Source organism: Polypterus senegalus, chromosome 6 (genome assembly GCF_016835505.1).
Source record: "Polypterus senegalus isolate Bchr_013 chromosome 6, ASM1683550v1, whole genome shotgun sequence".
Lineage (NCBI taxonomy): Eukaryota > Metazoa > Chordata > Cladistia > Polypteriformes > Polypteridae > Polypterus > Polypterus senegalus.
In genome coordinates, this window is record NC_053159.1 from 150,284,545 (window position 1) to 150,303,345 (window position 18,801).

Here is an 18,801-nt window from a genome sequence, read left to right on the forward strand (position 1 = left end):
GCAAAAGTGGATAACGTCAGTCTACGCAGCTGAACTGAATCTGTATTTTGTCCTGAGGGTTAAACCACAACAATTCAATTACATTGGTAGAATATCTCAACTTACATGGTAAAAATATACCACTATTAACTGGAATTTTACATAGAAGAAAGGCACAGAAGAAAGCATTGAGAAAATGATTAACTAGAAATAAGCATTTAGAGAGCAGGAATATGTATAGCTTGAAGATTTAAATTTTATTTCACATTGGGACAAAAATCACTTCTGTCAGAAAAATAAAAATACCTCTGTAACTTTTGAGGTGCTCTTCATTTGGATCCATGACCTCATTATTAATTGAAACCCCAGGATGTTTCAGCTTTAGATAAGATAAAATGCGAAGATCAATCTGACCTAAGGAGACACCAAAACACAATCTCATTAGAACAGTATGTATATTGTTTACTGTTTTTTCCTAAGGGAAAAAAAAAAAAGTAATAAGGTTTGAATCATCATTTTATCAAACATATTAGCCTTCAGTTGCTACAGTACTACAGAAGCTCAGCTCTGGGTTCCATGTAATTTATCTATAGATGTTACACAAATTGTGTGCTATTATATTATTAATTTACAGACCTGGCAGATCATGCTCCTCATTTCTAATTGAGTTTGGCAAATTATCTTTTCCGATTTACCTATTCATTATGAAAGGTTGTTTTACTTCGTGAGCTCAATATATTTACATTTAACGGATACTGTGCCTGATTGTATAGCAGCTCTCACAATGCAAAATATCTAACATGCACAGCTGAAGCTACATCAAATTATCGCTTAAAGTATTAACTAAAATGTGCCTGACATGCTTCATTACTCCACAAATTATTAGTACCTTTTTAAGCACATGGATGTACATGGTTATCTTTTCGGTAAGAATGGCTAACTGAACACTACCTGCTTCATGGCCAAAGACTGATGGACTTTAATTTTAGTGAGGGCAAATCCCAGGAAGTTTGTTTTTGCCCAATAATTTACTTGGTGGAATTTGTTTTCATTGTGAATACGGTGATAAATGCTGGATAACAGAATACCCACAACTTCTAGATTTTTGATCAAGAACTGAGTTTTTGTCTGTGGTACAGATCATTTAGTAGGAGTCTAGACAACTACCAAAATGTGATATTAGGTGAACAATATTTATTTATTTATTTATTTTTTATTAATTTTATTATAATCAATACATAGTAATCAAGTTTTTACAAAAAAAAGAATTATGCTAAGCACAGATCGATCCCCACCCTTGAGAGAGAGAGCAAGCCAAATGGTGTAAAATTTAAGGCTTGTAAAAAATACCTAAATCAACAAATTCTCTGTGCTTTATAAACTCATTTCAAAATATTACTGATTAGATCCTGCCATGTTTTGAAAAAAGTCTGCACAGATCCTCTAACTGAGTATTTGATTTTTTCCAATTTCAAATAGTATAACACATCGGTTTCCCACTGACTTAAAGAGGAGAGTTTGGGTTCTTCCAGTTTATCAGAATAAGTCTGCGTGCCAACAGTGTAGTGAATGCAATCACAATTTGTTTGTCTTTCTCCACCTTAAGACCCTCTGGAAGAACCCCAAACACAGCTGTTAATGGGTTAGGAGGGATTGTGAGTCCAAGACTGTCTGAGAGGTAATTAAAAATTTTTGTCCAGAATAATGTTAATTTGGTGCAGGCCCAGAACATGTGACCCAGTGAGGCTGGGGCTTGGTTGCAACGTTCGCAGGTTGGATCATGCCCTGGAAACATTTTGGAGAGTTTTAGTCGAGACAGATGTGCTCGATATATAATTTTGAGTTGTATAATTGTATGCTTTGCGCATATGGAGCTTGAGTGAATTCTCTGCATTGCTACTTTCCACTCCTTTTCTGATATATTAATTGAGAGGTCATTTTCCCAGTGTCCTCTTGGATCTTTGAAAGGAAGGGATTGTAAAAGGATTTTATATATTGTAGAGATGGAGTCTAACTCCTTGAAATTGAGCAATACTTTTTCCAGCGTGGATGAGGGTGCAAGATGAGGAAAATCTGGAAGGTTCTGTTTAACAAAGTTCCTGATTTGAAGATAGTGAAAGAAATTTGTAGCTGGAATGTTAAATTTGGACTGTAATTGTTCATAGGATGCAAAGACGTTGTCTATATAAAGATCTCTTAACAAGTTAAGTCCAAATTTTTTCCAGATATTAAAAACTGCATATGTTTGTGAGGGTTGAAAGAGGTGGTTCTTTTGCAGGGGTGCCACAGAAAGAAGCTTCTCCGTCTTAAAATGCTTTCTACATTGGTTCCAGATTCTAAGTGAGTGGAGCACAATTGGGTTATTAGTGTATTGCCGATAACGTGTGTTTATTGGAGCGCAGAGCAGGAGGTGAACAATATTTTATACATTATATATTTATCTGAATGGGTCAGTAACCTGACAAATGGTTTGATGTCTTCTGTTCAGTGGTCTGTGACAGATGCATGTGAAAAACTATACAAAATGTCTTTTGGCAGTGCAAGCATGCTCCACTCCCCTGCTCAAAAAAATTGCACAGACTTTAAAACTCTACTTGGAGAATTTCTCCAAATTTTCTTCAAAACAAATCACCAAGAATGTTTCTAGTGCTGGTGTCAGGACATAGGACAAGAGTCCTGCCATACTATAAAACCACACAAGTTGGCCACAAACTTTGTCTCAGCTCATTGATGTCCCTAAACAGTTTGTGCATCTGTGTCTTCCCAGTGGTCCAATAATATATGCAGGAGCAGTTCTAACAATTATGAATGTCCAGGTAAGAAAAGGTTATGGTTACACAACCACCTGATCACTAGCCTGTAAACACCCAACATCCACAAAGCAAACATGATCACAGGACAGTGGCATTGACCTCTGTAATAATGAGAACATTTGAACGTCTGAATCTTCAGCATTTGAGATCTGTTACAAATTATCTCCTTGACCCACCACAGTACTCACAGGTCAGTTGACGATGCAGTAAATACGACCCTCTACTTCATATTGCAGTACAGTAATCTCTCGCTATATCGCGCTTCGACTTTCGCGGCTTCACTCCATCGCAGATTTTAAATGTAAGCACATCTAAATATATATCACAGATTTTTCGCTGGTTCGTGGATTTCTGCGGACAATGGGTCTTTTAATTTATGGTACATGCTTCCTCAGTTTGTTTGCCCAGTTGATTTCATACAAGGGACGCTATTGGCAGATGGCTTAGAAGCTACCCAATCAGAGCATGTATTACATATTAACTAAAACACCTCAATGATATAAGATATGCTTCCCGTGCGGTGCTTGATTGTTTGCTTTTCTCTCTCTCTCACCCTCTCTGACATTCTCTGCACCTGACAGAGGGGGTGTGAGCAGAGGGCCTGTTTGCCTAGAGGATACGGATACTCCTCTACAAAATGCCGCTTTATCGCAGTGCTTCGGCATACTTAAAAGCACGGATTGATTTTTTGATTGTTTGCTTTTATCTCGCTCTCTCTCTCTGACATTCTCTGCTCCTGACGACGCTCCTTTGAAGAGAACATATGTTTGCATTCTTTTAATTGTGAGAAAGAACTGTCATCTGTCTTGTCATGGAGCACAGTTTAAAATTTTGACTAAAGGGTGTTATTTCATGTCTAGAGGGTCCTAATAATGTTAACAGTGTAGGAGAGTTTATAAGGGCTTAAAATATATAAAAATAACCATACAAACATACTTTGCGGATTTTCATCTATCGCAGGGGGTTCTGGAACGCAACCCCCGTGATCGAGGAGGGATTACTGTATTTAGACTAAACAGCTACTTATGCTTGGATTTTATTTATAGATTTCAGTTCTGCATTTAATACAGGCATACCAGAGCTTCTCCAATGCAAACTTCTCAGTATGAATATGGACTATGTCTCTGACCTTCTGAGGAACAGACAGTTAAGATGGGCGAGTATCAGTCAGATCCCCTTACCCTGAGCACAGGATTCCCTCAGGGCTGTTTGTGTTCCGCCTCCTCTCCTTTTCCATCTCTATACCAGTGACTGCACCGTGAGTGACACATCTGTTAAACTGCTGAAGTTTACTGATGACACCACCCTGTCTGGCCTGATCCACGATGATGAGGTGCCAAAGCGGATGGAGGTGGATTGGCTGGGCAGTTTGCTACAACCTCAACAATCTTAATTTGAATTCCTTGAAAGCAGAAGCAATGATTGGAGATTTTAGGAAACACTCCTCACCTACTACTCCCCTAATTAAAAATGGTATCACTGTGAACAGGGTGTAATCATTAATATTTCTTGGCAAAAATATCACTCAGAGTCTGAAATGAGATGAAAGCGTAACTGCCCTTATCAAAAATGTTCAGCAGTGGATTTTTTTTCCCTCCATCAACCTAAAAATGTTAACTTGTTCCAATATAGTTTTTTAGAGCTGTTATTGTTATGTTTTTATGTTGATTATTGTGTTGTTAAATTATATTTACCTTATTATGAGTATGAATAGAACACCAAAAGAAATTCCTAACAGCTATGGTAAAAAAGTTCAAGTTAAAAAGCAACAATATATAATTGTAAGTTCAAACAATATGCCAAGTATACAGGTACAGAAGGGCTAAGTGCCACAAATATTTACATATAAATCATAATTATGCATTTTATTGATGTTACACCTTTCCTATGCTCAAAAGGATTCTCAGAAATTCACAAAAAAACAACACAGCATATGCAACATTAGATACAAATAATATCTGCATAAAACACTAAATAAAAATAAATGCAGGATATAAAAAGCAATGAAATAGAATAAGACACAATAAACCAGAATAAAACAAGAAAACCGTGAACAAATAACATATTAGATATAATATTTACACAATTGAAGATTAGAAGGTCAGAGTCTGGATTCTCTAAAACGATCAAGAGTCCTGCTCATATAGTATCCAAAAAATATGCACCAAAAAATACATCCCTTGTGACACATGTTCGCCAATGCATCTTGTGGTGTGTCCATGGTCCAAGATGTCACAAAACAGTAGCAATCTTGGACCCTGAAAACACTGAGATTTTCAACAAATCAAGCAATAAGAAAATAAATAAATAAAAATGAATCGAGATCCATATTGGTATATTCTTACTTTCAATACAACTCTGCTTCTCAAAATGTATTAAAGTTCATGTCTTTGGAAGGCAAAACATCTTTTTTCCAAAACCAGGTGAAGCTTAAAGAAATAACATATTTGAAGAAACATTTAAAATGACAAAAATGCCCTTGCTTCTTCCATGTTATGACCCTAGATGCTCATCATATAAACATGATGTTGCATGTCTAGACTGTCAGTCATTTACCAAATGCTGGGTATTTCACCGTTTTGTCTGTGTAAACTTAAAGATCTGATATGGATTGCATACAATTAGAAGAATAAACAGTCAGACCCGAAAGATTGGAACAGATAAGTAAAGATCATCAAAGTAAACACAGCTATATAAACACAATAGGCATGTCTTATCATATGGGATGAAAAAGACAACATTACATACTTTAACAGTGATATCAAAGTCATTGCAGCTTTGACAGGAAGGGCAAGATGAGATCAGATTTGTTGATCTTACTGAATTTCTGGGTCCTATTTGAGTAATGTTTCTTTTTTTAGCACTGGAGACAGAAGTTATATTTACTGTACAGTAGTTCGATAATCAGAAAAAGGAGAATATGACTTTGGTACTGTGATATATCTTTACTTGAATCACATGCCAAATAAACAATAAATTTAATGTGCCAAAATTTAAACATTTAAAATGTTTCTTGATCAAAAACTATGACTGCTTAATTATGTGAGAAAAATAAAAGGGTGGCAGAATGGTTACCACCGCTACCTCGACTCTTCAGGAGACAGGATTCAAATCACACATTCATCTCTGTCTGTGTACAGTTTTTACAGACTCGCTGACCTGAATGGGCTTCTACCATATGTTCCAGTTTATCTGTGGTTGGTAACTCTTAACTGTTGCTGTGAACCAAGTATGTGTGTGAGGTCATCCTGTCCAAAGGTCAACCTAGCCTCACCCATCTCCCCATGACTCTATAAACTACCCTAAGCCTGGTTTGTAAAACGGATTGGGTGTTAATATTAATTTTTTCCTAACTGACTATTTCTATATTTTGAGGATATGAATTTAATACTACTGCACATCATTGGAATGGTTACATGTTGTGGTATCCGGCCGGGCTCACGCCCAGGAGGACCGGAGGAGGGCTTGTGCCTCCTCCAGACTGCGAGGGGGCGTCCGCCCTAGTTATGTTGGGGGCCTTGGGTAAAGGGCTTTGAAGCCCAGCCCTGTAGGGACCCGTGGCCACCGCCAGGCGGCGCCCCGGTGCCTGAATATCCCGGGAACCCAGCACTTCCTGGTGTGGGGAAGACGACAGGGGACACCCGGACGGCTTCCTGGTGCGCAGCCGGCACTTCTGCCACACTGGGGCGTGTCTGCGGAGGAGTGCCGGGAAGCAGCTGGAGCCCATCCGGGTTCCTATTTAAGGGGCCGCCTCCCTCCAGTCATTGGCGGATGTCGGGTGGAAGAGGACGGAGCTAGAGTGAGGACTGGAGGCGGCCAGGAGAGAGAGGCACAGAGACTGTGAGGCCTGGACATTGGGGGGAATCGGTGCTGGAGGCACTGGAGTTTCTGAGTGCACGAAAATTGTAAATATAGTTGTAAATAAAAGTGTGTTGAGTGCAACAACGATGTCCGTCTGCCTGTGTCCGGGTCCTCGTCCACAATGTTTAAATAATTTTAAATGCTGATATAATAATAATAAAGTACATTTAACATTATTTGTCTACTTTAAAAGAGGGAGATAACTGAAAGCTCACTTCTGCAATACTCATTAGTGGTTCATATTTTGAGAATTAGGTATAGGTAACAGACATTTGTTTTAATGTGTAGAATAAATAAGCATATTAAATGGTTTCCCTTGTCTGAAGTGCAATTTACACATTCTCAATAAAAGCATGCTGGTAAACTGAGAATATCTGAATTTAAGCCATGCAAATTAGTCATTTTGGGGGATGAACGGTTGCTTCTCATACATCCAGCACCTTGAAATCCAAAATAGTCATTATTTGTAATAGAGTTTGCAAGTTTCTCCCTTGTTTGCATAGGTTTCCCCACATGTAATCGAGAAGACAGCAATAGACCAACCATGGGGTATACATTCATCCAAAAGGTAGAAGACTTGGACCCCCCAGATTACATCAATCTGCTGCCACACTATTAGGAACATGCCCAAATGAAGACGAACAGACTTTACAACATTGAACCACAGGGTTGGAGATCAGAATCATCAAGACAAAGAGCTTAAGTGTTAACGTCTTCCAGCAGGCTCCTAGTGTCAGTGATGGACAGGCCAGAAAAGATGTTGAAATGTTTCACCTAACATTGGCAACATAGTGAGTAAGATATGAGGAAAAGACAAAGATATACTGTCCAGAATCACAACAAGATTTTCTGCCCTGAACTCAGTATAGTCAACCAAGAATCTCAGCTACACACTAAACTGGGAGTGTTTAACACTAGAATTACCAGAGCCTACGAAAAAACTTGTAGATTTGTCCCACCTTAAATCGGATAAAGATAATAAAGTATTATTATTATTTATTATTATTAAATCGCTTCTTAAAATCGTTCACAGCTCTCCACCAGCGTCTTTTGTCATCTAAATGTGCCGATAAAATCAGGCTGCAAGCAGCTGGCTATTCCATCCACCCGCCCCCCAACCCCCCGACTTAGAACGTGCACAAACTTCTCCCAGCTCATGCCTTGATTGATTTTCTGGGAGTGAAGTGGAGTTTTAGAGTGGAAATAATAGATCCTTATTTGGAACACACGCATTTCATGTGTGTTCCTTTTCTACAGTAATCTGTGTAAACACATTTTTAAAACAGAAACGTTTTTCATATTCTAGTAGTAAATGACAAAATGTAGACATAAACTATATAATGTACAGTATGAAGCCTGAAGTTCAAGTGTCAAAGAAACACTTTCACAAAAGGTACAAATATAACAGAACAAATGCGCTTTTATTCTAAAGTGTAACTGCAGAAAAAAAAGCCGCCTTAGCAGGCCATACTGACGCATATTCATTACAACTGGCGCGGTGGCGTAATGGTATCAGCTGCTGACTGGGAAGCAAAAGGTCATGAGTTCAGGCCCTCACAACTTCGTTTTGAGAAGTACACTGATCTTATTCTTACTATTTTAGAATAAAAACATACATTTGATTTCAGTCTGTAACAGCCGGTGAAATTTATGATACTTGTAAAGGTTAGCTTTGGGTTATTTTTATTCACTTTTCATTCTCTCAGTCGCATTCAGGATCCTTCCCTAATTATTTTAGTATCATTAAATTCTGATACATCTGTATTTTGTCTAAATTGAATTCATTTGAAAGGTGTGTTTGTCAATGAGATGAAAGCTTTCATATCATGGATCATATTGAAATTTAATATGTTTTAAAAACAAATCTTACAAACTCTGTATGTACTGAAGTAATATCATTCAATCTTCAGGAAAATGACTCAATGACATTCCTCGTAAATTTCATTTGTGAAGTAGTGGTCAAGGTTATTGGTAGAAAAGGAGAATTTGTTTACTGGCCCAGCAGCTATGAAAAATAAGCCTCACAATTATGTTCTGTTCTGATGGTTCAAAAGCAAAGCATGTTTACAGTGGATTCAGAAAGTATTCACACCCCTTTACTTTCAGCAAACTTTATTTTTTTGCAGATTTAATTTTAAATGGTAAAACTTGTTTTGTTTTTTTGACCATCAATCTATATTTGATTCTGTTTAGCCACACTATCTTTATTTAAACAATAAACACCTGATTGAAGGAATGCTTCTCAGATGACTATCCTTCTGACAGGTTCTCCCATCTCAGCAGAGCTCTGTTAGAGTGACCACTGTATTCTTGATCACCTTCCTGACTCAGGCCTCTCTTGTCCATTTACTCAGTTTGCCCAGACAGCCATCTCTAGGAAGACTCATGGTGTGTCCAAATGTTAAACTTTTTGAGGCAACAATGCTCCTGTGAAAAATCAGATCTACAGAAATGGTTTAATACCCTTGCTCTGATCTATGTCATATCACAATTTCACTACAGATGTCTACAGAGAGTTCCTTGGACATTATGGCTTTGTGAGTTGTGGGATCATCTACAGTATACACCGGTGTGCACCTTTCTAAATGATGTCCAATCAATTCAGTTTGCACATGGGTAGACTCCAATAAAGTTTTGAACACATCTCAAAGATAATTAAAACAAACAGGAGGAACCTGACCAGATTTTGGGACTTAATACTCAAATGAATGAGAGAGTTCCAATTTTGATTTTTACTACATAAGTAAACCTTTTTGAAAACATGTTGTCACTTTGTCATTATGGTTTAATGAGTGTAGATTGATGGGCAAAAATAGCAATTTTATCTATTTAAAATTAAACCTACAATAATAAAAGTGTGCAGAAAGTGAAAAGATTTAAATATTTTATGAATCCAATGTATATAATCATAACACAAAAAATTATAGATTATTAAAACGTTTTCTGGAGAAAAAACAAACACTTTTTGTGATCAATTGCATGTTATTTCTAACAAATTGCAGCTTAGTGAATCTGGTAGCAGGAAACAATTTGATGTTTTTTGTCATTTCTTCATTATCAATTGAGAACACTTAGACAAAGAACTGAGATCTTATTTATGCCAATTTAAGGAATCGTGGAGAGACAGCCTTTCTAAAACATCTGCACCACTTCATGCCTCAAACGATCCAAACTGGTGACAAATAACCCACTTTAAGTTATCTGCCCTACTTGATACGTGTTTCTCTGAATAAATTCTCTGTACTATTATTGTCCGTCTATGAAAGATTCTAACATATTTATTTGAGCTTTTAATGAAAATGTTTACATCTAGGTCTGTGTCTGCTGCAGAATGAAGCCTTGTGAATAATGCATTGGACTTTAAATCACAAGGTTACCGATTCGATGTTTGTCTCCGATTCACTTTATGACCTTCAGCATGTTGCTTAACTGACCTGTGGTCAAACTGACAATACAGTTGTAAACAAAAGCATGATAGGTCTGTAGTCGTAAAACATCTTGGTAGGCAGTCATTATACAAAATAAAGGTCTTCACTTTCAAATTTTAATGAAGCTTAAGGACTAGGCAGACATTTGAAACTTTTCTTCCAATTTATATTTTTTCCAATCTTTAGGGACTTCCTTTGTATCGTAAAATACTCTGTAATAATGACGACTATAAAAGAACCATCTAGACTCTCAATCAAATTTAAAGTACAGGGGAGTATGAGATACTAAATAAATACTGAACAGCTTTCTTGTTATTTTGTGCACTTCCAATAAATTATTTCACACACATCCCGATTTGTTTACAGATTTAGAAACATGACACTTTATATTTCAAAGACTTCTTTTGAAGTACGTGTGAAAATGATATCATGTTGCCATGTATTATAAGAGAAACACATTTTTTTTTTGCATATCTGGAAAATTCAAAGAATTTAATACTTACCCTTCCCACTTCCAATTCCTAAAACATTCAGTACTGATTTGCCATTTCCAATGCTAGAAGAGAGATCATACACATATATTTAAAATCGGCAGTATTCTGGTGTCTAGGTCAAACTATACCTCAACATGTCTCAATGGTGCTTTCAGCAACATTAAGTTATTAAAATTATGGAGCTAAAACATATGTTAGGTAAAACAGTGTAGCAGAAGTAATGTGTCTGAAAGCCTTAGGTCAAGTGGGCTGGATCACTGCTAACTGCACCTCACAGCTCATGATGTGCTAACTTAGATGATATACATTTCCAGACATTAACTTGGTATTTTACAGTATCTGAGTAGGATGTGCCATCATGGATTGTAACATCCCTTATTTTCATTTTTACAAAAGAATGCGCTCAATGACCATCTCCAGACTATAAACCACAGTCCCACTCCAAACACTTTGATTGTTTTCAAATTGATATTGCTTTCCATTCATTTCTTTTCAAACTTTTACAGAGTAAGATGCCAAGATGGTCCCATCTTCCGTATTATCAGTTGTTAAAATCTTGAAGGCATTTTAACATTGATAAATGTTTTTTCTCCGTAATTTACATTTTACAAAGGTTGGGTCAAGGTCTCCTGCAAATATATTACCTGATTTTGAACAAAGGCATTTTTCAAAGTGTAGTCTTATAGATTAAGTGGGATAACATGAAAGCAAAATAATGAAGTGCCCAGCAAAGCAAATTACCCATACAGTTGTTGCACAAAGAAAAAATGGATTTATAAGAACAATCATCATCATTATGTTAAATGTTTCTCTGAGAAAGAATATTGAATACTACTGTTTATAAAGTCTAATACACACCTACAAAATATAAACATTTGTATGATAAATATATCATCCATATATTTTCCATTTCATTTCTAGATTTGACCTCAGTACAACCTAGATCATAAACACACACACACACACACACACGTACAGTGTGTGTGTGTATATATATATATATCTATACTAATAAAAGGCAAAGCCCTCACTCACTCACTCACTCATTCACTCACTCACTCACTCACTCATCACTAATTCTCCAACTTCCCGTGTAGGTAGAAGGCTGAAATTTGGCAGGCTCATTCCTTACAGCTTACTTACAAAAGTTGGACAGGTTTCATTTCGAAATTCTACGCCTAATGGTCATAACTGGAAGGTATTTTTCTCCATTAACTGTAATGGAGTAGAGCTGCAAAGACGTAGGGGGCGGAGTTTCGTGTGACATCATCACGCCTCCCACATAATCACGTGAACTGACTGTCAACGCAGTACGTAGAAAACCAGGAAGACCTACAAAAGCGCTTAAGAAAACATGCATTATATAATTGAGAAGGCAGCGAAACAATAAGAAGCGAGCGAGTGACATATACTACCATATTCATGAGTGCTGCTACCTCGAAAGAAAGCAAGGTGTAAACCTAAACTTTAAATTAAGTTCATAGACAGGCTACCGCTGGCGTTTCACATGCCCACAGGTAATGCGGGATACAAGTTTAATGAGAGGACGCAGGATATAAATGAGAGTTTTGATCACTTTGTAACTAAGTTAAAATTGTAGGTGAAGGGGTGTGCTTATGCAAATTCCGAGAGACTGTGTTTGTGGGGGATTGACAGTTAAGGCGGGTGGGGGAGTCACGTCATCATCTCCCCTCCCATTTACCTCAAGTTAATACACGCTGTCTCTAGAGTTTCAACACACTGAATCCTCCAGGCACTACTTACAAAAGGTCACATTGACAAGCGTGTTACGCTATTTTTAAAATCTTTCCTTTTCTTAGCACAAGCACAGCTGAGAAGCTTCGATGCATGTGCTCCATAACGCGTTAAAAAATAATGCATTTAATCACACTTTGCATTACAAGCAAAGGGGAGCTTTTGTCAATGCATGATTTCCTGGTACACCGATTACATTGATCAGCGCATCCCGATTCATTTTACCCTCGCACCACCTTAGTTTGAGAAGAAGTATGAAAAATATGAGGTTAACACAGAAAAACAGATCACCAATTCAAGCTTTATGAATAATCGATTCGCCATCAATAATTGTTTTGGTAAAGCCATCCTCCTTCCATTTTATAATTTTTCCGCCACTAGCCATGATTAAATGAACGGTAAAAAGTAAGAGCGAGCGAGGTGACTTATTTAGGCAGGAATATATATGATAGCAACACTCATGACAATGTCAATCATGTTACGTTATTATTAAAATGTTTCCTTTTCTTTTTCATTACTTCTTTAACACACTACTTCTCCGCTGTGAGGCGCGGGTATTTTGCTATATATATAATATATGAATGACCTCCAAAGAGCGCTGAGACTTTTGATATCATGAACGTGTCTGCAATAACTGTTGTCTCCTGCCCAGCAAAAGTCGAGCAGCCAGCGCTATAGCTGTGCCGGCCTTTGAGACGCTGACTGCGCTTCTGCCTTAAGTCAAAGTGAGCACTTTTAATTTTTTTCATCCGCCCCCTGAGCTATAGCCCAGACAAGTGCAAACACGGGACCCCTTTTCTACACCACGGCAAAATAATATTAAGGCGATTCACACTTTCTTTTGCACGTATACGATTATCAGGTCCTCAGCTCGGATTATGAACACACGCATACGAGTGGAGGACTCACAGTGCCATCACAGCCGATTAATGGCGGGACGTCTCACCAGTCTACACAAGACCCACACGACTGTCGCCAAAAGGCGATCATAACGCCAGCGAACACATCTCTCTATACTATATAAAAGAAAAAGGCAACTTTCCTTTCTTTACACCTTTTTCCTTTTATCCCAAACCAAAGCCTTTCTCTCTTAACACGGCAGAGGACACAAAAATAATTTTCTTTAATTGCCGGTAAGGCACATTACCAGAGGCACAAATTTGAACGTTCACATAGAAAATGTAATTTCTATACCACAGCCGTCGTGTAGCTTTCAAAAGGGATCTACTACCGAGAGATGATCCATATACATTTTAGCTGCTGTTAGTTACTTACCTGTTTTGTTACACAGTCTTTAAAATGTAGTTTACCCAAACCACTCCAGTAGTGCTCAATGTACCTGTACTTCTTAAAACGTTAATGTTTTACTGTTTAATAACTTATAGACTATATTTCATTATTTTTCCCTTGCACTCAGTGACCAAAGCTATACACACACATATAGACACATACAAACATACACACAAGTATATGTATATATATATATATATATATATAACACACACACACACCCCTATCTAGATTATATATATATATATATACACACACACACACACACACACACAACATACATACACACATATATATAATTTGTGTGTGTAGATATGTATATAGATATGTAGATATGAAGATATGTATGTGTATATATATATGTATATTATATATATGTATGTATGTGTGTATGTGTATATATGACAGCAGCAATTCAAGCTGTGAGAAAACAGTAAAAAGGAGGCGTCAGACGTCGTGGTACATTTTCTGATGCAGCTACCGAAAACAACTTTGTGACGCTGCAACCAAATACACAAAACAATTACTTTGACAATCATGTTACATTATTTTTAAAATGTTTCCTTTTCTTTTTCATAACTTCTTTAACACATGACATCGCTGCGTAAGCTGGTATTTTGCTATATATATATATATATATTTCACAGCGACACTCATAACAGTGACAAAAAAATTACATTGACAATCATGTTACGTTATTTTCAAAATGTTTCCTTTTCTTTCTCTTTCCTTCTTTAACACACTACTTCTCGCTGCCAAGCTGGTATTTTGATATATATATATATATATATATATATATATAGATAGATAGATAGATAGATAGATAGATAGATAGATAGATAGATATGAGAACAACATAGATAGATAGATATGAGAACAACACTCATATCAATGACAAAACAATTACATTAACAATCATGTTACGTTATTTTTAAAATTTTTTCTTTTCTTTTTCGTACCTTCTTTAAAACACTACTTCTCCGCTGCGAAGCGCGGGTATTCTGCTAGTATATATATATTCAGTATATTATAGATATACACACACACATATACATACACACACACACACACACACACACACACACACACCATGATTATAGTTAACAAAAACTAAAATCAAAACTGAAACTATTATTAAAAAATAATTTTCGTAAACTGAAATAAAATAATTAACAAAACCGAAATGAAAAACGAAAAACTAAACGAAACTATTAAAGTAGCTGGAAAGACTAACTGAAATAAAATAATTTACTAAAATATTTTTAGTCTTCGTTTTTTAAAGAATATTCTTGCCGTTAGTCTTTAACCCTTGTAAGTTTTAACTCTAAAACAGAAAGTCATCCACCACGAGCCGCCCGCACATATTCATCCAGCGAACGGCGGCTGGTGACGGAGGGCGGCTGTTCACATAGAATTTGAGGTGACAGAACAAGCTGAGTGCGGGTGCGTAAAGCGTGAGAAATAGAAAGCGATTTGCGTGCCGCCTTTCTTTGTGCTTGTTGTATATCAAGATGTAATTCAAACGGCTGAAAACCGAATGTGCTGGTCAACAAAATGTTTACCATATGGACAGAAAAATCACAAGTGAGTAAAGTTTCAGTTTATTTCTCAGGTGTGTGCCTTTTGTTGACCGCAATTCACCTGCCACTTCGCACAGGAGAAATAGTTTTTACTTTCTTATATACAAAGTATAGAGAAAGTATAGTAATCATGAAAAAATTCGACCTCGATATTTTCTTGAATCTTGACGTCATAGACCTCCCAGATTCCAACAATACTGTTTTCTGGAATTGTGCGTGTACGCGCGTGCACGCGTTTGTCTGTGTATATAAACACGATAACTCAAAAACGCAAGTAGATAGATGGGTGAAATTCGGCAGGTGGTTGTTACACCATAATTGTAGATCTGTATTAACTTTTGGGACAAATCCATCATCCGGAAGTGGTACTTTACCTGAACACATACTGACAAAGTCATCATACAAGATCAACATATTGTTACTGACCAATCACTTTTGCTTTAAAAACATTGTTTAACAACAAAACGATACAAACAAAGGTAGAGAGTCTGACAAGTGATGAAAAACTACTAATGGGTTTTTGTATTTATTCCATATTTATTAATTTATCTTTTTTAGTTCATATTCACAACTCAAAATACCTGATATTGTGAAAGTAATCCATGAGCAGAATTATATTTTAAAATATTTCTCTCCCTTTTTTCAAGGTTTTTCTCTCTCTATCTCTCTCTCTCTCAAAATAGATAGTGGAAATATCATATTCTTTTTGTTGTTAACATCAGCCTTATCATACATACCAGGGATTTTTCCTGCCTTGCATCCAAACCTGCTGCGGTAGGCTCCAGGTTATCTGCAATCCTACTCTGGATAAACAGGTTTAGATAATGTATATGCTGTTCTTAATCTCAGACACCGTCTCTGTTGTTTTGTGCCTGTTCATACTGTTATTCGGCCTTCTGCTGTTATGCACCTAAAATCTGGAATAGCCTGCCAATAGGAATTCGGCAGGCTGATACGGTGGAGCACTTTAAGACACTGCTGAAAACAAATTACTTTAACATGGCTTTCTCATAACTTCATTTTAGTTTAATCCCGATGCTCTGTATATTCAATTAATTATCATAACTATTCACGGTGGCTCCAAAATCCGTACTAACCCCTGCTCTCTCTTCTGTTTCTTTTCCCGGTTTTCTGTGGTGGCGACCTGCACCACCACCACCTAATCAAAGCACCATGATGTTCCTACATTGATGGATTAAAGGCCAGACGTCCACATGACCATCATCATCAAGTCCTTCCAAGAGAATCCTAAATACAATGAGGACTGATCATTTATATTAGGTAGAATGTCCAGAGGGGACTGGGCAGTCTCATGGCCTGGAACCCCATGCAGATTTCCCAGCCGTCTGGAGTTTTGTTGTTTTTTCTGTTCTCTCTGGCCATCGGACCTTACTCTTATTCTATGTTAATTAGAGTTGTCTTATTTCAATTCTTACTTTGTCTTTTTTTCTTTTCTTCATCATGTAAAGTACTTTGAGGTACATTATTTGTATGAAAATGTGCTATATAAATAAATGTTGTTGTTGTTGTTATTAGTTGCTCTTGCCCTGCTCATTATGGGTTTACTGTTCTTATGGTGGACTATTCAAGACTCACTACCCCTAACCTTGACACTACACGCTTATTGTTCTTTGTTTCCCTCAATACAGCTAAGTGGGGTCTGCACACTGATTCAAGTCTAAGAGGCCTGTTCTTCCTGAGCCCCTGTGATTTTCATGAGAAAATATTTAAAAAATTATAAAATTGTGTAAAATTTTTCATATTCAGTGTCTAGTTTTGATTATGCTTGTTTTTATCAGACAAAAACAAAACCAGATAGTAAACCAGGCAGTATAGTAAGCTTCCACTAACATTAAACTCGTATCCATATCTGCTAAGTGTACAGTTCTGTCTGATTGTGACATAAAACTAACTCCGTTGGCACTCCATGCCATAATTACTGAAATTAAAAATGAAACCAATAGATATAAAAATAAAATAGAAATGTCTTTGTGAAATAAAAACCAAACTAAAACTAAAAATACACCATGAAGGAAAACTAAAACTAAACTGAATTTCCAAGTAAGGTCAGAAAAAAATATAGAAATAAAAACTAATATAAAAAGGCAAAACTATAATAACCTTGACGCACACATAGTAATACCTCGGTATACGTCCGCGTTGGAATAAGTCAAATTTGGTATACGTCCCGTTTGGACGTGAAAAATTTTGCTTGGTATACGACCTTTGTTTGGAATACGGACTTGCGTGCTACCCTTGTTTACCTCTCTCAAGACAAAGCCACGACTGCCCACGAGCGTCAGTGTGCCAGTTGCTAGCATTCAGTAAACAACCCGTGCTATAACTCTCTGTGAATTTTCACGTGTGTGGTATAGCGGGTCCATAGCTCCTGTCAAAGGCCAGTTTTAAAATAATCACCGCACTCGCGGCTTGGAGATTGTGTGGCTGAAGCAGTTCTCAGGGTGATTCGCGATGTGGGCGTTTCTCACCTAAGTGCACAGGTGAGAGACCATCCGCATTCGTGATTGTTCCTAAGGCTGCTTATTTTGATAAATAGAAGCACGAGTTGGCAAGAAGGGAAGGAAAAAGAAAGAACGGATGGGAGGTTGCGAGAGAGACAGAGAGCGCAAGCGCAGGAGAGCGTTGCAGCTGAACAGGGAGCCAGGGTGTTGGGCCAACACCTGGGGAATAGTAGTAGTGGTTACCCGCTGAGTGATCATGGAGCGGGATTGACCGGAAGGAGGATGACTCTCTGCGTAAAGTCGCAGGAGTCAGGACTTGGGCAAGTGTATTCCCCAGCGTAGGCACCCTGGTCGCTGTGGATCCCAAGTCGCTGTCAGGAGGAGCCTACCGGAGCCAGGGATCGGAGAGGTGAACTAAATAGCTGAAGTAGGCAAAGTGAAGGTCAGCTGCAAGTAGGGCGACTCCTCTGTTGGGAAGCAGGGGGACCGCCAGGTAAAAAGGCACTGGGCTCCTTGTTGTTTTTGGTTTTTGTTAAAGAATGCATCCTGCTGTATTTTAACCTTCTTGTTTTTAAGCAGACTTTTTTCTATTGTTTTTAACCTCCACGTTTCACTTCTGATTTTATGGATTATTTATTGGAACTTTGGACACTGCACTTTAATTTAAAAACCTTGTTTTGTTGATTGTTTTAATAAAAGCACTTTTTCACCATCCCCATGCTTTGTTGTGTCTCACTGCTAAGCTCATCGGTAACATTACCAACGGTGTAGGGTTCAAGGGCTCCCTGACAGCAGATGGGAGCATACAGCAAACCCGCATCGTCACAATGTGATTTTGTTTTTTCGTGTAAATTTGAATCGATTGTTGAAAAATATGAAAGTGGCATGCGTATCCAGGACATGGCTGTTGCATGCCGTTTATATATAAATGAACCACACGCTGTGGCGCAACGTATAAGGCTTCACCGCTGACGTCCAAGGTTCAATTCACGAGAGGGGGTGCAGTGAGTGTGTAAGCCAGATGAGCGAAACACGTGTCGCGTACTCTGCATTATTTGACAGTAAAACTATGTTCAACCATTCTATGATCTGCTTCTCGCAACTGAAAGAGGGCACCGTGGCGGATGTTAGCCGACTTG

General features: G+C 37.6%; 1 protein-coding gene across 3 annotated transcripts in view; it reads right to left on the reverse strand.

The window, feature by feature from the left end:
- hnmt (histamine N-methyltransferase) overlaps positions 1–18,801 on the reverse strand; it is an 80,308-nt gene that overhangs the window by 31,096 nt on the left and 30,411 nt on the right. For 2 of the 3 annotated variants that reach the window (XM_039757377.1, XM_039757376.1), the window contains exons 3-4: positions 10,585–10,637; positions 286–393 (exon numbers count right to left, since the gene is read on the reverse strand). In XM_039757377.1, the coding sequence (XP_039613311.1) occupies positions 286–393; positions 10,585–10,637 (161 nt within the window). The remainder of the gene's footprint in view (positions 1–285; positions 394–10,584; positions 10,638–18,801) is intronic. The other variant, XM_039757378.1, reaches the window with a different exon arrangement.